At 38.2% G+C, this 25,076-nt stretch overlaps 1 protein-coding gene across 8 annotated transcripts in view; it reads left to right on the top strand.

The window, feature by feature from the left end:
- Positions 1-25,076, top strand: part of fryl (furry homolog, like) — a 135,355-nt gene that overhangs the window by 48,387 nt on the left and 61,892 nt on the right. For 7 of the 8 annotated variants that reach the window (XM_057840277.1, XM_057840273.1, XM_057840269.1 and 4 more), the window contains 10 exons: positions 5,634-5,845; positions 11,269-11,322; positions 12,836-12,975; positions 13,041-13,137; positions 15,578-15,657; positions 17,448-17,528; positions 17,658-17,826; positions 20,251-20,343; positions 20,460-20,558; positions 21,066-21,167. In XM_057840277.1, coding sequence (XP_057696260.1) covers positions 5,726-5,845; positions 11,269-11,322; positions 12,836-12,975; positions 13,041-13,137; positions 15,578-15,657; positions 17,448-17,528; positions 17,658-17,826; positions 20,251-20,343; positions 20,460-20,558; positions 21,066-21,167 — 1,035 coding nt within the window. In that variant the 5' untranslated portion in view covers positions 5,634-5,725. Of the gene's footprint in view, positions 1-5,633; positions 5,846-11,268; positions 11,323-12,835; positions 12,976-13,040; positions 13,138-15,577; positions 15,658-17,447; positions 17,529-17,657; positions 17,827-20,250; positions 20,344-20,459; positions 20,559-21,065; positions 21,168-24,819; positions 24,865-25,076 lie in introns of all 8 variants that reach the window. The other variant, XM_057840272.1, reaches the window with a different exon arrangement.

Raw genomic sequence — 25,076 nt, 5'->3', positions numbered from 1 at the left:
AAATGGCTTTCTTCTTGCCACTCTTCCATACAGGCCAGATTTGTGCAGTATACGACTGATTGTTGTCCTATGGACAGAACAGACTCTCCCACCTCAGCTGTAGATCTCTGCAGTTCATCCAGAGTGATCATGGGCCTCTTGGCTGCATCTCTGATCAGTTTTCTCCTTGTTTGAGGATAAAGTTTGGAAGGACGGCCGGGTCTTGGTAGATTTGCAGTGGTCTGATGCTCCTTCCATTTCAATATGATGGCTTGCACAGTGCTCCTTGAGATGTTTAAAGCTTGGGAAATCTTTTTGTATCCAAATCCGGCTTTAAACTTCTCCACAACAGTATCTCGGACTTGCCTGGTGTGTTCCTTGGTTTTCATAACGCTCTCTGCACTTTAAACAGAACCCTGAGACTATCACAGAGCAGGTGCATTTATACGGAGACTTGATTACACACAGGTGGATTCTATTTATCATCATCGGTCATTTAGGACAACATTGGATCGTTCAGAGATTCTCACTGAACTTCTGGAGTGAGTTTGCTGCACTGAAAGTAAAGGGGCCGAATAATATTGCACGCCCCACTTTTCAGTTTTTTATTTGTTAAAAAAGTTTAAATTATCCAATAAATGTTGTTCCACTTCACGATTGTGTCCCACTTGTTGCCGATTCTTGACAAAAAAATTAAATTTCATATCTTTATGTTTGAAGCCTGAAATGTGGCGAAAGGTTGCAAGATTCAAGGGGGCCGAATACTTTTGCAAGGCACTGTAAGTATAACACCATTTACCATTTACTACTCTCATGGATTGCCAGCATTTTTCCCAGTTGGAGGTCATGCTTTGGAAAGGAATAAAGGTTTGGAATGCCACAAATGACCGGCATGTCCTAGAGAGAGAAACTCATGAGGGGAGGTGGTATCGGCACGCCGCTTTTATTGTGTTTTCTTCTTTGTTGTTGTTTACAAGTGCAGCACTGGCGCGTTTGTGTCCAGCTGGCCTCAGGCAGAAGAAAGATTAGGATGCCCGAAGCGCTGATTGGTTATTAGGGGAGAGGCCTGCTGCCTGACATCATGGCAGCACAGTAAACAATGAAGGAGATGGCTTGAAAGGCTCTCTGTGCTGCTGGACAGCATGACCGCTGTAAACTAAGACACGCTATAGTACCACATAGTGTGCTCAACATACCAAGAAAATCCAAATAAAATATTCTGAATTATGGAAAATGTGCCCATTATGTCCTTTTTGAGCTGTTTTCCCCAAAACGTCTTTATGAGGAAGCCAGTGTGACGTCACTTTTTGGTTTATTTTGGGCGTTTCGCCATCCATGACTGTCATCTCTTGAGTCATTTCAAGTTTGGATTTGTATAATTAGTGGTCAACCCAAGCAAATGGATGTGCTTCTTTGGTATGAAGTGCAGATGTTTATTCTCATTAAATTTATTCTCTTGACAAAAATATGAACTGTAAATGACTACAAAGCTAAAGGCCAAATTATACCGGCCGCGTCTTTGGTACGAATCCGCCAATCTCCGTGCTCCGCAGTTCATCAAAAAACATACCGGCTGCGCATAACTGCAGTCTAGTAGATCCAAGTCGTCGTGAGCTCTCGTGTGATCGCGCATAATAATGTGGCATTAAACACGACAAACGCGAGTCTGTACTCAACAGAGAAGCAGAGAGAGAGGTGGACTTGATTTGACCAAACATTTTTTTCCGATTTTTTTTTTTTTTTTTTTTGCTTTTACCATGGGTTTGTGAAACTATTTGATTACTGTTTTAAATTACTTACATAACTTGCATAAAAACTCACCGTCCATCCTCAAAGCTTCTGCTATAGCGTTCCATGCAGCTCCCATTTTAATATTGTCCTCTTATAAAAGATCTGCTGCATCATGAATTACTTTGTGACTTTCCACCTCCATGATGAAGCGTTCTTTGTTCATGTTCTCTGGTGTTTAAACCGTGAATAAGAACCTGGCATGTTGACTCCAGGCCTGGCTCCGTCAAAAACAGAAAATAACCAGAAACCATCCAGCGGGCTCCGGCACGTCAGAGATGGTCCGCAGTCCATTCGTAGCGCTGACACGGCCGGTATAATTTGAACAATAGGATAGAATGGACACGGATTGGCTCCGGCGCTATATCTTGCCGGATCCGGACAAAGTGTGACAAAAAAAAAAAACGGATTGTTCAAGAAATGGCAAAAGTGTAATGCCTGATGAAATCAAATCAAAATCAGCAACAACAAAAGAAAATCTAGAAAAAATTAAACGGGGACATTATTAGATAGGAATAAGTTGAGATAGGAATAAGTTGACTGTACAAAAAAGGTTAAAAAAATACTTTTTTTTTTTATTTTTTTAAACCTGAGAAGAATCATCTCGACAAAACCAGAATTCTGATTAAAATGTGCAAAATGCTGACAAAAGTGGAAAAATCAGGACAAAATGACAGAAATACAACAATGAAATATTTTCTTAAGGCATTTTTAGTATGTTATGTCTGTATGCATTCAAACAAAACATGCTGAGAGCGCACGGTAGCACTTTAGGTGTCAAATTTGCCTTTTGTAGGACGTTTCGCCGGTGTATTTTGGCAGAACACAGTTTCTTTTTCCCTACTCTCGTCTCGTCTCAGCCGGTCTATCCTGTTCATTTTGCTTTTGCTGCTCGTTTTGTGCAATATCGACAGTGCTGTCATTCTCATTAATGTTTCTCTCGGGTTCAAATTCAGTGGTTTGAACAAATGACATGTTAATGTCGCTAGAGTCGTACTCTGGAAGCCCGGCAGAATAACCATGTGACGTCACCGCCCTGCGACGTCAACAACAATGGCCACCTACTAGTTAAAGTAATTTTGCAAATTGTATGAAAACGAAAACCTTGAGGGGTTTCAATATTAAATTATTTTTAACTCATTTATCCTTTAAGAGCTGTAAGTCTTTCTATTTGTGGCCACATTCTCCAATAAAGAAAAAAATTCAAGCAAAAATCAGTCTAATGCACCAAAGGAAAAAAACACTCAAAAACCTCAAATAAATTTTTTTTTAAACCCAGATTTATTTAAGTTTTATACAAAAATGGACAAAAAACTGACAAAACATAGAGAAAGAGAGTCTAAAATAAAAATGGAATAAAAGAATTGGCAAAAAGATGACCCAAAAAATTGAGACAAAATGTTTTCAAAAATATTTTTTAAATAACACTTGAGGCAGACATTTACAAAACACCCCCAATACAAGCACTAGGAATTAGCAAAAATGTACCAAAATTGTAGAAAGAAAGAAACAAACACAAAAGACAACCCCACCTCAAAAATCACACACAAACAGAAAAAATACGACAAAACAGCATTGACCTTAAAATCAGGCCAATGATGATCAAAATATTACATTGGCCTGAAAAAGCTTAGGAATACCCACGTTGCCGAAAGTTATCAATGCCACAGAGACGGACAAAAGATTTGTCAAGCTTCACATGTTTGTATGGGAATGTTTTATCCAGAGTTTTTCTGGAACAAGAGGCAAGAAACAGAAAAGCAGAGTTTTCTTGCCAGGGGAAGTACAAGCTTACTCGTTGTTACTGCCATCCGCTCACATTGTGGGTCCTAACTGCAAGTTCTGCCACGGCTGTCACATAATTCTTCACACCATTCAAAGTTATGATTGCGAACTGGCCGCGTGACAATGCGTTTCGTAAGGGTTAGCGCTGTTCTCCCTCCAGTCTATTGAATAGTCAATAGCCGCTGTTGCTGTTCTTGCTCGGGTCAAGTCGCATGTGGGCCTTTGTCAGAGTTTCATCACAATGTTATCGCATATGAATTTGTTTCCCTGTAAATCTTTGACCTTAAAGTTTCCTGCAATGTGATTAGGCCAAATGAGATAATACTTGACAACCACAAACGGTCGCCTGATGTCCTTGATCTTAAAAACATCCAGGTTTTAACGAACAAACTGTTGTCAATTGTTTGCATAAAAGATGGAGGCGACATGCAAAATACGCACATTTGCTCACCTGGTAAGTCCCACTTAAAAGAAATCGATTACTTATTATTTTCCCGACATTTTAATAGGAATTATAAGTGGACGAAATATGGCAACTGCTGACAAAATGACTGCAAAATAAATTACGAAAATGTCTAATCATAAAAAAGGAGACAGAAATATAACAAATAAATGACTCTAAATAATACGTTTTTAAAAAATCAGTCAATGAACAAATAAAACAATATCAAGGACAAAAAATGACTGAGAACATGTTTTGTGCCACTGTAAAAAGGGAACTAAACAGTGAGCAAATACAAATTTGACAAAAAAAACATCCAAACTACTGTAATATAACGTGGCATTAATTGAATATACAAAAATAAACTGCCAAAAATGTTGAGATCAGACAAATATTTTGAAAATAGGAGTTATTTATTTATTTAATCTAGGGCTGTCAAAATTATCGCGTTAACGCGCGGTAATTAATTTTTTAAATTAATCACGTTAAAATATTTGACGCAATTAACGCACATGTCCCGCTCAGAAAGTATTCTGCCTTTTGGTAAGTTTTACAGCAAGGCTTTTTGCGCTGTCCAACAGCGAACTCTTGTGGTCGCTTTGCGACATGGTTTATTGTTTCCTTGCCAGTTCATTATGTCTGCAAGACGTCTCGGGCTGATAATGTTGTGCTTATATGATCCTTGGACAAGATTTGTCCGTAAGTATGTTTGTTGTAAAGAATGTACATATTATGTTAGTAAGCGAAAGGTTATATTTTTTGTATGAGACGCTTTTTGTTTATGTTTAGTGAACCTGTATAGCGTGCTAAGCTAACGTTGTTGCTAATGCAATGCTTGTGTACTTTTTTTTTTGTAGTTTTACGACGGTCTAAAGAGGACAATGGTTTGAGGCCATTTTATTAATAAATCAGATGAAAAAGGAAGAAGTCTAATTATTAAGGTGTCGTTCACTAGCTGTCTAGCTTTGGAAAAAGTAGACGCTTCGGAGTGAGGACAGCATAGACAGATTTAAATGACAGTAGATTGAAATGCCCACTACAGTCCTTATGTACCGTATGTTGAATGTATATATATCCATCTTGTGTCTTATCTTTCCATTCCAACAATTTATTTTACAGAATATATATATAATTTACAGAAAAATATGGCATATTTTATAGATGGTTTGAATTGCGATTAATTGCGATTAATTACGATTAATTAATTTTTAAGCTGTAATTAACTCAATTAAAAATTTTAATCGTTTGACAGCCCTAATTTAATCTTTACAAACCTGAAATAATTTTAAAAAATGTTTTGGTAATAGGGTAAAAACCTGAACTTCAGTCAGACAAAATCAGACATTACTGATGCAGAAAGTAGACAAAAGCAGGCAAAAAAATAAAAATAAAATGGAGCGCAAATATGGGGAAAAATAGAAAATATGACTGAGTGAACAGTGAAGACGTGTGACAAAAATTCCAAATCTTTCAAAACTGACAAACCTGGAAGTAACCAGAGATTAATGTGTTTAGATCAATAGTGTTTTTATAGTTTTCCAGACAAAAAAATGTTGTTTCATATTTTTCTGCCCATGTCTTACATCAGAATCATTTATGTCCTTCCCTGACCCTTGACATCTGCCTTTTTGCCCTGCAGCTTCAGCGCCGGTCAGCAGCAACAGCGTGAATAGACGGCGTGTCCTAGCCTCGGCGACTTCCCCTCCGTGGGAAAAACACAACCTCGCGGCCATGTCAGTCATAACCATCGACCCCGAGCTCAAGCCGGGGGAATTCGTCATCAAAAGTCTGTTCGCCGAGTTCGCCGTACTGGCTGAGAAGAAGATCGAGATGGTGATGGCCGAACCACTGGTAAGTCACCGTTTTGACGACCTCGCCGATGCCTCATAAATGCCCGAGACGTGCGCGGCGATCGTTAGCGGTAGCTCGTTAGGTTTATGTGATAGAATTAATGTTTAACACACTGCATTGATTGTCTTTTAATTTGGTCCCTTTACTTGATGACATTTCTGTCATAAGGTGCAAAACGGTTCATTTTCATAATAAAATAATAATACTCATTTTAAAATGGTATGTTTTATAATTCTTATTGAGTAGTCGGTTATTTGAAAAAATAATTACAAATTTGTTAAAAAATGCAGTGTATTTATTTATTTATTTATTTAATTATATACAATAATTCATTTAACCACTAAAACCTAATTCCTAAAAATAATAATAAATACAAAATTCAGAATTTCAGTTCAGTTTATTCACACATCATTCAAAGTATGCAATACATGTCATTTACAACCAGAAACAGGATATGTTTATACAATTAGATGTGCAAAACAGACACTCCAAGGAAGCTATTTAAAGCTTTTAGTAGGGGCCCGGTATCCACAAATACAGTGCCGTCCATAATTATTGGCACCCGTGAAAAAGATGTGTTTTTTAGCTTCTAATATATTTTTTTAATTGAAATCATATGGGACCTTAATAGAAAAAAAGAGAAAAATCCAACCTTCAATACAATAAGTGCATTCATTCAGTGGGGAAAAATCCCACAATAAGAAAAAATTATTTGACATCAAATAATGTGTGTCACAATTATTAGCACCCCTGGTGTTAATACTTTGTACAACCCCCTTTTGCCAACAAAACAAGGTCTGGGGACTGAGATGGCCATGGGAGGAGCTTGATTTTGTGTCTGGTGAACCATTTCTGTGTAGATATGGCCATGTGTTTAGGGTCATTGTCTTGCATAAAGACCCAGTGATGACCCATCTTCAGCTTTCAGGCAGAGGGCCACAGATTTTGATTTAAAATGTCCTGGTATTTCAAAGCATTCATGATGCCATGCACCCTATAACAAGGTTCCCAGGGCCTTTGGAAGCCAAACAGCCCCACAGCATCACTGACCCACCCCCATACTTCGCATTGGGTATGAGGTGCTTTTCAGCATGCGCATCTTTCGTGGCACGCCAGACCCACTTAGAGTGTTTGTTGCCAAAAAGCTCAATCTTGGTCTCACACAAAAATACACACGGTCCCAGGCTTCAACTGGGACCGTGTGCTTTGGTCAGATGAGACCAGGGTTTGCGATATATTGCGATATACTTAAGCCTGTCGCAATATGCAATAATTCCATTTATCGCGCGATATATAAAAAAGAAGGCGGTAATTTTTCCGCTGCGATTTATCGCCTCGCGTGCACGTGCGTGCGCGCGTGCGGCAGACGTGCTGTTAAAAGTTCGGATTCCTCGTTACCAACTGCGCAAAATGCATCTTCGTTCCAGGTCCGGCAAAAACTAGCGCCGGAGCCAATCGTTCCCATTATATCCTATTGTTCAACGTATACCGGCCACGTCGGTGCTCCGGAGTGACTGTGGACCATCTACCTGTTCTGTTGACGTGTGGCCACTCCCATCAGGAGTGACATTTCACGCGGGGCGGTTATTTTTCAGCACAACGCCGGATATTTACAACAAAGTCCGCCAAAACATTGTTACCGACTTGGCTGCGACGAACAACATCGCTTTGACAACGAACAGCTGCGAGAAATTAAGAGCGCTGTGCTTCCAACGCGTCCTGTTTATGAAAGTCGATTGTCAAATGCTGGTTGTGAGTAGTAATGAGCAGAGGTGACTTCAGCGGCGGTTGCTAACTTTTTCATTGCGCCCACACACTAGATATCATGAAATGGCAAACTAGATGTGCTACTTCCCATGCCATTGGCTACGTGAGCCCAGAGTGATTATGGGACACGTAGTCCATATACTACATCGATGAATTCTAAACTGTCATGACTGAATGGAAGTTAAGAAGGCCAAATCAATCCATACCATTGACTATAGATAATGTCGCAAATATTGTTAATTCAGTACGTGACACAGATGGATTCGGACCACAAATAGGATGTCTTGCTCATGTAGTAAACCTAGCTGCTAAGAGAGCTGTAGCAATCAACAGTGTGCCCTGCCTCACTTTACAAACAGTAAAGATTGTTCTCAGCACTTTTATATAAATTTTTTTCATATCAGTAAAAAGTAAGCACAGAAATATTATGCACTAAAATGCATGTTTATATGATGGCAATTTAATTTTTGCTCGTTAGCAAAAAAAAAAAAAATATATATATATATATATATAATTGTTAGTTTTTTACAGAGCATTAAATGTATTGAATCGGATCCAAAATCGTGTCCCCCGTATCAAAAATCATACCGAACCTTGACTTAACTGTATCGCTGCATCCCTATGGAACACCATTGCAGAAGCTTTGACGGGAAAAGTTTTCATTTGCCTAAATGCTTAAGTTATTAAGTGCAATTTTTTTTTTTTTTTTAAAACACATTTTACTTATTCTGTGTTTCTGTGCGGTATCAATATTGTTGATTTTTACTTAAGAGGGATGGTCTATTGTTTTAGTTGTGATTTCTTTAAGAGTATTTTTGAATTTGAGAGTAAATATTTATCGCATTTAAATTGGTGTACCTAATCTATTAATATATACTGTATTCTCACTCTGTTATTGTAAATTGGTTAAAAAAAATATTGGGGGGGCGCAATAATATCGCATATCGCAATAATTTATGAGAATAATTATCGCACACTAAAATTTGTTATCGCGACAGGCCTAGATATACTGTATATTGCAATATTAAAACTAGAATAATTTTCACCAGATGACTTGAATAGCTTTGTTTGGGAAGACATTGGTTGACTCACCATGACCACATTGTATTCAGATAATACAGTTTACTCCAGGCTAAGGGGATTCATCTACAAATTAGGAAGATTTATGTATATGAAAGGGATCCAGGAGGCCATGTCTCTGCACAATTGCTCTGCACACTTCCTGCTTTTATGAAGCAAAACAAAAGTTTACATGTTCAAAAAAACAATAAAAAAACAACTGCACTTTCTGTGATAGGACTATCGCGCCTGCACATATCGCGATCTTCAAACGATCTATTGTGCAGGCCTATTAGACATACATTGCCTGGCACGGCCAGACTGTTCTCCCTTTATTTTTTAAACACCGGGAGAACAGTCTTGGACCCAGCTCCTTATTGGCCTTTCGAGTCCGAACAAAAGTAACCGTGCAATAAGATTTGTTTATTTGCGTGACGTGTTCTTAACGAGCAACGTCACTCTTGCGCGTCGGAAGTCGTCTCCACAACAACACAGATGGCGAACGGGAGAGCCAAATATATGTTCCAATCCATGAAAACATGTCAACAAAGCACATGGATTACTGGAACCATGTCCTGTGGTCTGATGAGACAGACGGGCTTTCTTGTGTACTTCAGAAGAGGCTTCCTCCTGGGGTGACAGCCATGCACACCAATTTGATGTAGAGTGTGGCGTATGGTCTGAGCACTAACAGGCTGACCCCCCACCTCTTCAATCTCTGCAGCAATCCTGACAGCACTCCTGTAACGAGTCACATGACAATTTGGAGGGAAAATGACAAGCAGTACTCAATTTGGACATTTAGGGATGTACGTAGTTTCTAAGGGGTGTACTCACTTTGGTTGCCAGGGGTTTAGATATTAATGGCTATATTTTCAGTTATTTTGAGGGGAAAATGAATTAACTCTATTATAAAAGCTGCACACAGACTAAAGATATACTTATCTGCAGAAACGTGAGGGGTGTACTCACTTTTGTGATACACTGTGTATATTTATGTTTTTCCCCAAATTATTTAAAGAAAAACATATCTTATATGTACCTCTTGCCACTGCTGTTAAATCCAAATAAATACATTGAGCATACACACACACACAAAAAAAAATGTTAATAAGCGCCGCCTCTACTTTGAGGATTTTTGATTTTCATGTTTTACCTCAATTCTCTTTTTTAATGACCCAAATTTAGTAAAGTCTCACTTATCCAGGAAGTGTTTTGCTTGTACACCAGTATTGTTGGTTATTATTGTATTGTTTAATATATTTTTGGCGGCACAGTGAGAGTGGTTAGCACGTCCGCTAGTTCTGAGATTGATGATTCAATCCCGGCATTGCATGTTCTCTTTCTGTCTGCGCGAGTTTTCTACGGGTCCTCTGGTTTCTTCCCACATCCCAAAAATATGCATGGTAGGCTGGTTGAACAATCCAAACTGTCCATAGGTGCGAGTGTGTGTGGGTGAACGGTTTTCTCCATGTGCCCTGTGACTAGCTGGCAACAAGTTTAGGGTGTCCCCTGCCTCTTGCGCGTTACTACCTGGGATAGTCTCCAGCACCCTCGTAACGATAAGCAATTCAGAAGTTGAATAATATGATTTCATAATAGTTATTATTATGTTATATGTGTTTTATCAATAAAATTTTAACACATACAAAATTAATAAATGAGAGTAGAAATAAACCCTGGTTATGGCCCCAAGTCAGGAAGCTCATATAAAGGGTTCATTGGCTGCCGTTGACTGTGACAGATATCCATCGCAGTCAGTGGCACTGAAACATGATCATTTATGTCAGTCCAATTGAATTGGATGTCTATCACCATCAATGGCAAACAATTGGGCAACATGTATAATGATGTTATATTCAGTGTTTTTAATAACGGCGTTTGAATATAACAGCGTTACTAACGGTGTTATTTTCTTCAGTAGTGAGTAATCTAATTAATTACTTTTCACATCTTGGCAACGCCGTTACCGTTACTGAGGCGGGAAAGGCGTGCGTTACTATGCATTACGATATTGGTTGACTGACGCGAGTAAAGTCTGAAAAAGACGGATTCACGGCGACTACAGAGCAGAGCAGGAGGGGGGAGGAGGCAAGGGAGTGTGATGCCGTTGCAAACGTGATGCTACTATGCTAGGTGGCTCTAATAATACCTGACTGTAGCCGATAGCCTACAAACTACGCCCACATGATGCTTCGGTAGATATCACATATATACAGAACTAGATGCAAATGACAGACACGGCGGCTTTAGCGACATGTATAATAAAGAACTACATGCGTTAGTAAACAGCCGCCATCTTAAAGCAGTAGACTTCTCAGGAAGGCTCTGATGTAGAGAACCTTCCTAGCGAACCTAAGTAACTTTTTGTCTAAAATGCACCTAAATCGGCAAAAACTAATTACTAATTACTCGTACATTCAGGTAACGGAGTTACTAACGCAATTAATTTTTGGGAGAGGTACCGTAATTTGTAACTTTAATTAATTACTTTTTTAAAGTAAGATTAACAACACTAGTTATAATGGTTTACATACAAATTGTGAATTGTATGACTGGACTAGATTGAATTGAATTGTAACTTTTACATGTTCCAGGAGAAACCTCTGTCCCGGTCGCTTCAAAGAGGAGAGGATGCACAATTTGACCAGGTGAGTGTGGCAGTGTGTCTGCTTATGCGTCACTTCGCTCTCCGCCTCCCCTGCTGCCAAGTTCCATACTGTACTTGTGCGCACTATTTGAAGCCCCCCAGTTGCGGCCAATCAATGCTCCATTCAGCGGCCCTTGATGCGTACAATGGGGCCCGCCGCAGAGCTTTGTTCACAGAAGCACAAGGCTGATGAGGAGAATATACAGCCTGGGGAAAGTCAGCCGGCGTGGAAACGCTGTGTCATCCTCGGCGCTAAAGCGGTCACTGGCCAGAGGGCGCAAGCACATGAACGTGCATACTTCCCTGCTTGTGTGGGTGTGAGATTGGGTCTGATGTTTCTGTTTGTGTGTGTCTTTGTTTGCGTGTGGCTGTATGTGTGTTGTTGTTTCTCTTTTTCTGTTTGTATACAGTATGTGTGTGTCTGATTCTCTATTTGTGTGTATTTTTCAGGTAATTTGGGTTGTGGGTGTGTTTTCTTTGTGTGTATTTTTGTTTTTGTGGACACGTTGGGATTTTTTCTTGCAAGTGTGTGTCTGTATTTCCTTTTATTGTGTCATTGTGTTAATCTTTTTGTGTGTGTTTTGCTGTCTGTCACTTTGTATGTGGTTGTGTGTATCTGTTTGCGTGAGTGAATGTGTGTTTGTCTGGTTTTCTCTTTGTGTCATTCTGAGTTGTGTGTATGTGTCTGCCTCATGTTTGTCTTATTATATATTTTTGGTTCTCATTGTGTGTCATTGTTTTTGTTTGATTCTGTTGGTGCACTCGCATGTCTCCATATGTATCTGTGTACGTGTGCATGTGTGTCTGTTTCACTTTCCCTCTGCCTGTGTCTATGTATGTCTTTGTGTATCTGTGTGTGAGTGTGTGCGGACGGTAGCCTGGCGCCACGAGGGGCAGCAGTGGGCGTGACGCTTGCGTAACTCCTCTGGCCGTCATCCACGGTCGACGCCCTTCATGCCCAATGACCGACGCCACGTCCAAGATATTTCAGTGTGTCGTGTGTTTGTTGTCACTGATGTTCCAAACAATGAGGGATGTAGGATTTATGTTTCTCTTTGGAGGTTTTGCTTGTACTGTCTTCTGTTAAAGATTCTTATTATAATCTCTGACAGATTTGATAATTATACAAGCTGGGGTTGATTAAAGAAAAACATCTTGAGATTCTTTCACATTATAAGAGACTTGCATTCAATTGGAAAAAACGAGAATGTTTCTGCTGATAAAAAGTGTGAAATATGTCAGTGCCTTGAGAATGGAATGAAAACATTCAACATTTCAAGAATGTACTTTTAAATCACTTGAGTTTGACCAAAATGTTGATTAGATAAGAATTCATGGTCCCGACCTCAACCCTATTGAGAACCAAGAAACGTGAACCATCTCACTGCAGGTTATTGTATTACCGAAAATATATGTGACTTTTTTTTGTATGATGATATATGAGTGTGGACTTTTTTTGTCTGTATGATGATGTACGAGCGTGTTCATATTGTTTTTGTGCTCCTGTTTTCCAGTTAATAAGCTCTATGAGCTCCATAGCCGAACACTGTTTGCCCTCCCTGCTGCGTACGCTTTTCGACTGGTACCGGCGGCAGAGTGGTACCGAAGACGAGTCATACGAGTACAGGCCTCGTTCCAGCACAAAGTCCAAAGGGTGAGAACTAACAAGTTTATTTTTGTAAATGTTTCCATCTTGTGACTTTTATTTCCTCCCTCCAGAGATGAGCAGCACCGGGATAAGGACTATCTTCTGGAGAGGAGGGACTTAGCCATAGATTTTATGTTTTGCCTTGTGTCCGTGGAAGTTCTCAAACGGGTGAGAATCCTGAATTGTTTTGACTGACTGATTCTGATCATTCCAACTACAAAATATTTGCGTATTCATGTATTTATTAGAGGTGCGCCAACAATTTGGTGGCTAAAAAATAGGCTAAAATGTGACTAAAAATGTTGTTTCGGTATAAAACAATTTTTTCACTAAAATAACATTACCAATACTCAAGGCTGTGTTGGCACAAGCAACTACGTAGCGTGAACTTCTCTCACTACTAAAAAATTGAATGAATGTGTGTTGGCCTGGTGCAGCTATTGGTACTCACAGTGAAAGGGCACGTACACTCATCACACTCACTCGTCGTCCTCTGAGCAAAGAAGTTGAGAGACCAAAAAATTAAAAACAATGAAAACAAAGCTATTGGAGTCTTAGCGCATCTTCCACTGAGGTCTGTTCGGACCCTATGTAATTCGTAATGACTTAACCTGACCCGCGTTATTAAGACAGTTACTTGGATGTGGGTTTTAAGAAAGCCTACCCAGCAAGAGACAGTGCAGTAGCTCATGTTTCGATGAGAGAAGGAACAGATGTCACGTCACTGTGATAAAGCAGCTGAACTAATTTTCATTTAAAAAAAAAAAAAAAAAAAAATCAAGAGGTAAAATTGAATTTTCTGAATGAGTACATAAAGTGGTATGAAAAAGTATCTGATCCTTTTGGAATTTCCCACATTGCTGCAGAAAATCTTTGTCAAAATCACACAGGTGAAAAAACTGTCTGCTTTAACTAAAACCACCCAAACATTTATGGGTTTTCATATTTTAATGAGAATAGTATGCAAACAATGACAGAGGGGGGAAAAATAAGTAAGTGAACCATCCCATTTAATATTTTGTGGCCCCCCCCTTTGGCAGCAATAACTTCAACCAGACGCTTTCTGTAGCTGCAGAGCAGTCTGGCACATCTATCAGTGCTAATCTTGGCCCATTCTTCTCTACAAAACTGCTGTAGTTCAGTAAGATTCATGGGATGTCTGGCATGAATCGCTGTCTTTAGGTCATGCCACAACATCTCAATGAGGTGGCCTGGCCACTCCATAACGTGTATTTTGTTCTTCTGGAACCATTCTAAAGTTGATTTACTTCTGTGTTTTGGATCATTGTCTTGTTGCAGCATCCATCCTCTTTTTAGCTTCAACTGTCTGACAGACGGCCTCAGGTTTTTCCTGCAAAACATCCTGATGAACTTTTGAATTCATTCTTCCTTTATTGATTGCAAGTTGTCCAGGCCCTGAGGTAGCAAAACAGTCTCAAATCATGATGCTCCCTCCACCATGCTTCACGGTGGGGATGAGGTGTTGATGTTGGTTAGTTTTTCCATTTTTTTCTCCACACATGATGTTGTGTGTTACTCCCAAACAATTCAACTTTGATTTCATCAGACCACAAAATATTTTGCCAGAGGCAGAGGGTTCACTTATTTATTTTTCCCTCTTCTGTCATTGTTTGCATACTATCATTATTAAAATATGAAAACCTATAAATGTTTGGGTGGTTTTAGTTAAAGCAGACATGGTTTTTTCCATCTGTTTGATTTTGACAAAGATCAGATCACCTTTGATGGTGATTTCATGCAGAAATGTGAGAAATTCCAAAAGGTTCAAATACTTTTTCATACCACTGTATAGAAATAACATCAAAAAATAAAATTCTGAATTATTATATTTAGCATATCCAAGAAAAGTATAATAATAATAATAATTGTTTTTGGCTTTTGGTTATCAGCCTGGGTTTGCTCATATTCGGTTTTGGCCAACAATTTTTCTTTCGATGTATCCCTAGTATTTATATTGTCAAAAAATCCCAATTTTTTCCAAGATAATCTGCATTTTTTTTTCTATTCTACTGAAATTCCCAGTTTTAGAAGTATTCGAACACGATGATGTAGCTTCAAAATGCCTGTCTCAATTTTTTTAGATTTCGGAAGCTTAACTCATTCACTGCCCTTGACGTCCATTCCTTTTTGACTTGGTGGGTTTGCAGCGATCATTGTGTGAAGATTTTAAGTATCTGTAAAGCAGGAAGTTTCTGACTGAATTTTATCTATCGAGTCAATCTTGTTCATGTCATTAATTATATCTCATTATGAATTTTATCTATCAATAGCTCACATAATAATTGACGTATTCTTATTTCAAAGCTTAATTGTTTTCGAAATAGTCCCTACTGTTTTCACTGAGGCCTTTCCTCAAAGGGGTGCCTCATAAATCAACACTTCCACCATTTCTAGCCTTGGTACGCGGCCAAAGTAGACGGTCCAAATTTTGAAGCAACATTCCCAAAGCCGTACCCCCGGGAGACAGGCTCAAACTTGCCTTTGGCTGTGCTCCCGAAGGAAATGAAATGTCGCAATGCGAAATAAAAAGAAGAGAAAAATGTATTAATGCTGACTAATAAGGGTAATTTTCTTGTGTTTGCCACAGATTCCTCTTCATCCAGTGCCAGACGCTTTAGTACATGAAGTTCTAAACCTGGCATTTAAGCACTTTAAACACAAAGAGGGGTGAGTAAACACAGAGATAAAACAAGTTAGATGAGTTGATTTGATTCAATTGTAAATCAAAGGGCACAATTTTATATTGATGTATAACAGTTATCAAAACATTTACCATTACTTTAATTTTTAGACTTTAGGACACAACCGACTATTATCCCTCTTCATATAGAAACTAAAATGGACTATAAGATGTGGGATATTTACACCAAAAGACACACAGCTCATTACACTGTAAAAATCCATTAATAAACCTCATTGGACTCTAAGCCACAGGGTTCAAAGCTGGGAAAAATGTTAGCCTTTTTAGTCCAATTGCGAATCGATTATCAAATTAATCTTCAACTGTTATTCAATAAATTCTTAAGGGACATAGTTTTACCTAAAAAAGAATGGTCCGTTTCCTCTTCTTTGGGCCTTTTAACTGGTAAATGTAGTCCTCGATGAAAGCGACTGATTATAAATTTGCTGCAGTAATGCAAGCAGTTCTTCATAGGTAGTTTTGGGGTGTTGAATCTGGCCAGGTGATGGATAGAATCTATATAATATATATACACCAGTGTATATATATAATGTGTGTGTGTATATAATATACACATTTTGCAGCATATGGCTGTCACCAACACCCCGGGCCCCTCCCTTCCAAAAATAGCCCCCAAGTAACAATATATAGCAAAACAATACCTGTTGTGCTGTATTTTACAAACTGCAGACAAAGGAGACCAACAAAAATGTGTGACAATCTGACATGTGCAGTACTGCACTCTTTCATAAGGGATCCAATATGTGAAAATTATTCAAACATGACAAGCTAATGTTGACAATAATTCAGAAAGTTGTTTATAACAATGTAAATGAATGAAAAGTCCAACTGTTATGAATAATCTATATGGAAAAAAATACTAGTTATGTATGAAAATAAAAAATGCTTTTTGCTTAAAATTAAAAGCATATAAAATAACATCAGATTTTAAACCAGCAACCAAAAATTGTATAGATTCAGTATTTTAAAAAAAAAAGTTTGTGCAACAGAAAAAAATCTGATTTCTAATCAAAATGAACATGCCAACTCAGAGTCCTTAGGCGTAAGTGACTGTAGATTTTACAAGACTCTATTTGTTTATGTATAAACCACACTGGCCAATAAGCAAGTACATTGCACATTTAGTGCAACAGATGCCAGGCATTGTACATTGCACTCTGGGATATTTACACCAAAATACATGCAGTTTAATAACTTGTAAAAATCCACAAATTAGCCGCACTCAACTACAAACCAAAAGGTTCAAGCGGGGGATGAATAATGGCTTATAGTCTAAAAATTACTGTACGGTTATCATTTGTGTCAGCCCTAATCTCAAATCATCTTTCCACGTTGAAATGAATGGAAATGGAATTGCTCTGTCATCGCGTCAAAAGATTTCTTTTTCCACAAGTTGTATTCAACATTGCATACAAGTAGTGTTTTATTAGTCCTTCTCATTTACTGTGGGGAAAACACACAATATTAGAGGAATACAATCAAATATTTATTAATTTTAAAGAGGACTTTAAGTTAAATGAATTAAATTTAATTTTAGGACTTATTTATTTAACTCATTCCATCAACTAACTTGTAACTAAACCGTTTCTTTTTCCTCGAAAATAAAAACTTACCTATGGCAGTGAAGGCTACACAAGATGTTATGGAAGAGCTTTGGTGTCACTGACATTGCAGGAACATACAGTATGTGAATTATGATTTTTGTGGTAATTATTTTGATTGACGTGATTGTCTGATACTTTTGTGTCAAATGCAGATACTGCGGCCCCAATACAGGCAACGTGCACATCATCGCAGACTTGTATGCCGAGGTCATTGGTGTTCTCACACAGTCAAAGTTAGTCATTGAACTAATTCCCTGCAAAAAAGAACTAAGATGAACGAGAGCTAGACTCAAAAACAGAAACTTATGTAACTTTGCACCTGATTGGGCGTTTTAACTTTTATTTAATGTTTTTTGAAAAAGGTTTTTAGCAGTGACGAAAAAGTTCAACACCGAGCTGGACGAGCTCCGTAAAAAAGAGCAGAGTCCCTACATCGTGCAGAGCATCATCAGCCTCATCATGGGCATGAAGTTCTTCCGGGTCAAAATGTACCCTGTGGAAGATTTTGAGGCTTCCTTCCTCTTCATGCAGGTGAGCAATTGACATCTAGAAAGCTGTTATTTCATAAAAGGCGTACCGCTACATGAATTTTAAGTGAGCTATCAAGGATACCAAAAAAAATGTTCAAACGGTTTTCTCCTTGCACGTTGTAATGTGGCTGATAAGATTGTTTGCTAAATCACACCAGACGTTATTCTTTTTTATTTTTTACGACTTCGCCGCTCTGTTCAAAGCCGGTAGCGCCTCATAAAACGCGATGAATAACAGCCGAAGGTTTTGCCAAGAAGTACGTGCATGTGTCTTCGTAAGATTCCCCATTCATCTCTTCGCAGAGCCTTACTGGTTGCCTCGTAAGCGCCTTTAATGAAGCGTGTGGTGGTTTATGTCCTCATTTCATCCTGCTGCAGTTTTGCAACGGCCTTCAGTTTGAGCTGTGTCGCGAATAAATAGCTATTTTTTTTACACACAGATTATTAAAGAAAGTCAGAACTCACTTTGAGACACTTACCCCTCAATGAATCTATTCAACTCTTAAGTAATTCATGAAGTGAGAAAGGCTTTTTTAGGATTATACAAGCACTGGTATATTGTTAACATTCTTAACCACTGTACAGTTGTAAATCCAGGGTAATGAAAGTGATATAAATGAGTAGGATTACTTATAAAAAGAGAATGTAAAAATAGTTAGGATTATTTAGTTAGGTGTGATGAATGTAGAGTGGGTGATAATTTTCGTCATGTTTTACCATTCTTAGCTGTCGAAATAAAGTTTTATTGCATGAAAATAACTATAAAAAGTAAAATTCAAATAAATACTATTTGACCGCATGACGACGATCGTTTGATACTAAACAGTAAATATAATTTAAATTTGAATAATAACTTTAAACATTTAAAAAATATATTTCTATATCGTATGTCATTTAAAAAAATCCTCCAAGCTCTTGATTGATGGATCTATCCTCATTACATGTAAGGCCGAGACTTGAATGGAACAACACTTCTTTATTCATTGTGCTTCTCAGCACCGAAACATCACAGAGATTCCTTTTATACTGTAATACCACACCCACATGAAGTGCACACTATGGCAACAGCAGTGTGACATAAATATGTCACATCTCCTCCCCCCTTACATAACATGTCCCAGAAATAAACACAAAAATACCTCCTGTTTTTCCCTTATTATTTAAAAATCCAATCTATCAGGCGGGTCGCCTGTCGCGTGCAGGATAACGACGTTCAACAGTCTCTTCCGATTTTCCACTTGTGGAAACAGGTTCCGATACCGTTTGAGGTTCCGTATGTGCATTGGTTGAATATGACACAATTACAGCAGGATTGTTTGGGTTTGGTACATCCGGTAAGCTAGACATTTCTGGTATTTTTGGCACATCCGGTAAGCTAGACATCTCTGGTATAATTACACTGCTAGCATCATCACAATCAATAGACAGTTCTGGAGTAGTGTCTGGTCTTCCCAACAACTGATCCACATGGCGACGCCAAACACCTATAACACCATTTACCATTAATAAAATAGGAAATTTTTAGTATATAATAAATATTAGTATAATAAATTGTAATTTGAATTTATTTTTCTATAGTTTTAGTTGAATATACTGTAATTCAATTGTTTTTTTTATTGGGGGGGGTAATTAAAATAATAAATGAATATCATAAAGAAATCAAAATGATTTTATTTTACATGTGTTTTAAAAGGGGACTAAAGCTCGTCCATCAAAGCACTTAGTGGTCAAAACACTAGGTACACTTGCACTGTTTAGTAGATTGCAAGCCTGGAGGTATATTTAAGTTAGGGCTGTCCCAAACGACAAATTTTCTCCCGATTAGTCAGCCGACCATTTTTATGATTAGTCGACTAATCTAATAATTAAAAAAAAATTTTTTTTTTACTAATTTAGCAATTCAATTTTTGTTGACGCTTACCAATTTACAAAAACCCTATAACACTAGTTAGTTAGATGGACTTACTCCTGTCGTCTTCGAAAATTACATGAAAGGTGTTTATTCACGGCCGACTTGCAGTCAAGCTTGGCATTGAAGAGAACACACAACAGCGTACCCTCCTTTGTTTCTTTGAAATAAGTCAAGATTTCCAGCTTTCCCCGCTTGCATACCGAGCGTCCGACATTCTGAATTTTCCACGCATATATTTTTTTTAACCCTTCATTAACAGTTGGCGGGATGTTGTGCTTGTCGACGGATTTACGTCATCTATGACGTCTACTAGTCGGGACAGCTCTAATTTAAAATATTAAAAAAAAACAACTACTATGCGAAACACAACTCAAGTTTTGAGAGATGTTATTCAAGCATATGGTGAAGAATGGTGTGAAAGTTGGGCCTGCTCAGCATTTGAATGCTGCGTGTTCACATCAATCTCCCTGTGTAGTCATTACTTGTCTTAAGCGTGACCTGCTGTCTTGGTAGGAGTGTGCCCAGTACTTCCTGGAAGTCAAAGACAAGGACATAAAACATGCACTTGCTGGCCTTTTTGTGGAGATCCTCATCCCTGTCGCGGCTGTGAGTAAAGCCAGTTCCTCCCTTTTGTTCTTTACTCTCCATACAAAAGCCTCTCTGAGTGTAATTGTGTTATTTGGATCCACGTCCTGCTTAATATATTTGTCTTTGTCCTCTAGGCAGTGAAAAATGAAGTCAACGTGCCGTGCCTGAAGAACTTTGTGGAGAAGCTCTACCAGACCACGTTTGACCTTAGCTCCAGAAAGAAGCATTCTTTGGTCAGTATGACACCTGACTTTTGTCCAATATGTGATTGCATGTCTATTAGTGCTGCTACAAATGATTATTTGGATAGTCAACTTATCACAACTTATTCTGCGATTAGTTGACTAACAACTTGCATATAAATGTTATTTATTGGTATATTATAGTCATTGTTTCCCACAGCATAAGCAGATGGTTGCGAATATATCATTGTGACTGGTTGTGAAGATACCATTCTGCTGTCATTGAGGACTACAGAAATCCATACTTTTTCTCCCCTGTTTATTTAATTAAAAAAAAAATGAAACACCGCTCATTTGATGGCTGCTAGCCCTCCTGTTCGAATGGATTTGACATTTATTGTTATCGATGGCAACCAATGAGTTAATAACCTATAATAATTAAAGAGTATTCGAACAGTTTGTAGGTCAACAATGTCTTTATCAGAATTGTTGTATATTAATTGAATAGTTGATTCATTTTGAATTATTCGATTAATCGTGTGTTATTGTCACAACCAGGCCCTGTACCCCTTGGTGACCTGCTTGCTATGTGTCAGCCAGAAACAGTTCTTCCTCAACAACTGGCACATCTTCCTGCAAAACTGCCTCTCGCACCTAAAGGTAACGCCCCGAGGTTCGCTATCCTCACACAAAGACCTCATGGTGTTGGGCACTGGGCTCGACAATGTCTAATTCATTTTAGAGTCCTCATGACTGCTGTTACGTAATCCCGCGCTGGTATTTTGGTGATAGAACGCAACAGCGTGACTCTTTTTCTTTCATTGTTGTGATGGTTAACTCGATGCTGCTGATTGGATTAGAGGGTTTCCTTGGTTGTGACTGGTGTGTCCTGTGGTTCTGTCTTGAAGATCATAATGTTCTTACCCTCCCATTGTCAAGCAGTAGATCTGGACAGGAATAGCACTTGATTAAATTGGCTAATAATAAGGTCGTTGTTCATAGAGAGAAAACGCATGATTCAATGCTCTAGGTACTAAAGTCAACTAAATTTAGCACAAGTGGAGTACTCACTCAATGATTTTTAACTCATTTGCAGCCTTTGACAACGATAGGCTTTTATCGCCATCACTGGCACCGAAAAATGAACATTTATTGCTAGTAACAAATAAAATCTTTGCATATTTGCTACTTAAGATTGTATTTTCAAGTGCTGTTTCTCCTGAATGCCACTAAGAAATCAATGAAATCAAGTTTCCTCCCGTCAATATCAGTGACCTTTGTTCCAATCATACCACAGTCGATCCTTGTGGAGATTGTTTAGTTGTGTCAATGTGCCGCCAATTGTGATCTTTGTAGTTGTCTCTAGTTTAAAATCAGTCGATTTGGGTGCTGATTATGGTTTAGGATTTGGGATCATTTCAAGGGTTGTTGTCATTTTATGTCCGATTTTCCCATCTTTTAATTTTTATTTATTCATTTATTTCTCTTTAACTCTGTGGCATCACAATTTGCTTAAAAAAAGATCAAAAAAGGTCTAAGTGACACACACACACCTTTAGCAGTATTTTTTATGTTGAGAATAAGTTGCTAGCCAAAACATGTGGAGTAGCATGCAAAAGGGATACAGTTGCAACAACATACAATGGCTAAAAAAGTTTCTGATCAGTGGTACAGACCCAAAGTATTGTGTTATTGTCGCGATGAAAGCCACACTCGACTTTATAGGTGGAAAGGGCTTCCGTGAATAATCAACAACTTATTGATTATGCTTAATAGCCTATTAACAGATAATCAATTATCATTGAGACATTGTTAACCATAAAATTGTCCAAATTGTCTTTTTTTAAATCTCTTAATGGTAAATATTTTATTTAATTTGATATTTTTTAAATTAAGCAAAAGTGAAAAAAACAGTAAATATCATTCTTTATTATTTCTAGTTTTATGAATTAAAAAAATTGATATACAGTGGCACATCGGCATACGATCGCTTCGACACACGATCTTTTCGACATCCAACGTAAAAATTTGACTCGCCATTTGTTTCTGAATCCAACAACATGCTCAAAATACAACAATTTATGACAGCGCCGCAGCTTCTTTGTTATCCCGCAAGACGGACGCACAGCTGATTTTCTTATGAGAGAAATCAATGTTAGTCCAAGTGGTCAAAAAAGGGAAAAGGTGACGCTTTCCATTGAAATGAAGATGGAAATGATAGCAAAATATGAGCGTGGTGTGTACGTCCGTGAACTGGCTTGACAATATGGCCGTACAATGTCTACGATCTCGACGGTCCCCTTCCGACCTCCGTTCGCCATTCTTGATAAGTTAACGTGACAATTATTATTATTATTATAAGATCGCCAAAGAAATTGCCAGCTTTGTCAGGTTTTTAAACATTTCATAACTTGTGCAAGACAACACGCCGACTGTCTGCCGCAGCTGACGCCCAACAACAGAACATGAAAAGTTACAGTATATCTCTAATGCACTCTCTCTCACTTTGTCGTTAGCCACGCGTTGCCTTCAGGTACACCACGCGAAACACATCCGCACGTTAGAACCCAATTCGTTACAATATTACAGGTATTATTATATTATTATTCCCATTTATATTTATAATTTATTTGTTTTGATCTGTGTAATCGCTATTTGCAATAGTACCAGCAGTATTTATTAAGAATTTAGTGTAGGTTTTTGGGCTGTGGAACGAATTAATGGAATTATAATGTATTCTTTTGGGAAAATCCTGCTCGACAAACGACCGTTTCGACTTACAAACAAGGTCCTGGAACGAATTAACTTCGTATGTAGAAGTACCATGCATTTTGCAAGTGTTTTTTGTCAGATTTTGTAAATTTAATTTAATTTGTGTGAGTTTGTGTTATATTTTTCAGATGTGGCCTGATTTTCTGCCCTAATTTGTTTTTTCCCTGTTTTTTTTTTAATTTTTTTTATACTGTCTAGGTTCATGTCAGTCATAGAAAGCGTTTTTCATCTGTTTGCACAATGTGTCATTTTTGATTCAGCATTTTTGTAGATTTAGTTTGTTCTTTTTTGAAACACATTTCAATTTTTTTGTTGCCCTGTCAAGAAATTTTCAAATAAAGGATTATAATCCAGAAAATATATAAAATTAAATACAGTGATCTATATACGAGCAGATCAGTCGATTAATCGCAAAAATAATTCATGATTAATCGACTGTCATTATATTTGTGGCAGCCCCAGAGGTGGTTGGAGTGAGCAATGGCTTATATGCATGAGATAGGACCACACCTCACCAAACAGGCCAAATCAGCAATTTGCCCCTTTTTTTCAGCAACATGTTAGTTTAGTTTCGTGCCAAACACATGAGGGCATCGGGACTGCCATTGTTTTCTCATGCCAGGATGGAGGGAGGAATTTTGCCTCTGCAAGGAACGGAACGGAATGGAGAACAAAGGCGTCATTTGTCATAAACTCAAGTGCTCCCTATAAAATAACTCATAGGTCAAGTAGTAATTGCCTTTTCACTGCCCCGTCCCACATCCTTATCAGTGTCAGGCAATTGGTCCAGCTTTAAATTTGCCACAGAGTTAAAATGGAACACTTGGACGACTGAAATCTTGTCGCTTTGTGGCTGAACACTTTGCCGATTTTGTTTTGTTGCCTTTCCTTTCCATCAAATCACCCATTTCCGTTTAATTTTTGATGTTGTTTTTTTTTTTTTTTTTTACTGTGGAACCTCAAAGTCTGAAACACAGCACATCAATCAGCCCCTTAGTAGTTAAAAGCCTTTAAAACTTAAAAAGTTATTTTGACTTTTGAGGCTTATTCGACTCCAAAATCGTTCTACTTTGGGTTTTCCACTGTACTTAAAATTCCATCTCCCTGTTGTGTTCACATCACTTCCACTCTGTCTTCTGCCGTCTGTTCATGTGACATATTAAATTGCAGGCCACAGCACATCACCAACTCATTAGTTTTTAAAGCTCTTTGCATTTTTATGTAATATACACTACTCACAAAATGTTAGGAATCTTTGACTTTGGGGTGAAATTTCAGGATGAACTTTAAATGCAATATAAAATGAATAGCCTACAAATGTTCAACTGTATTTTTGGTCCATCCTGAAATCATACCCAAATGCTAAATATCTATCATTTCTGCGAGTATTGTAGCATGCTAAGTTTTATTTTCGTCTCTTTTTTTGTTTTTGTTTGTAACTTGCATGTTTGTGTCTCTGTGCTCACTCTCCCCACCAAACTTCATTCTTTGCCTGCTGTCACGTTATCTTTACCCCTCCTCTCACATCCACCCGCTCCAGATGCCGTCTAACAACAGCATCCGAAAGCAGATTGAGACATTGCAGGTGAGTTGTTTGGCGCCATGCTCTTGTCACGGCTGGTGAAAGCTTGCTTTTACTGGGACGAGAGTGGGGATGGGTTCTAGAACTTATGAATCGAAAAGAACGTTGTTGCTCCTGTCTGCCAAACCAGGTTGACATTTGCATGATGAAAGCGCCCAGTGGAAATATGCGCATGAAAGCACAATGATGAGTGTAGTCATGCGCGGTCCGATCTC

The sequence above is a fragment of the Corythoichthys intestinalis genome, chromosome 7, assembly GCF_030265065.1.
Source record: "Corythoichthys intestinalis isolate RoL2023-P3 chromosome 7, ASM3026506v1, whole genome shotgun sequence".
Classification (NCBI taxonomy): domain Eukaryota; kingdom Metazoa; phylum Chordata; class Actinopteri; order Syngnathiformes; family Syngnathidae; genus Corythoichthys; species Corythoichthys intestinalis.
The sequence above is the reverse complement of the archived record's forward strand: the minus strand, read 5'-3'. Positions and strand labels throughout refer to the sequence as shown.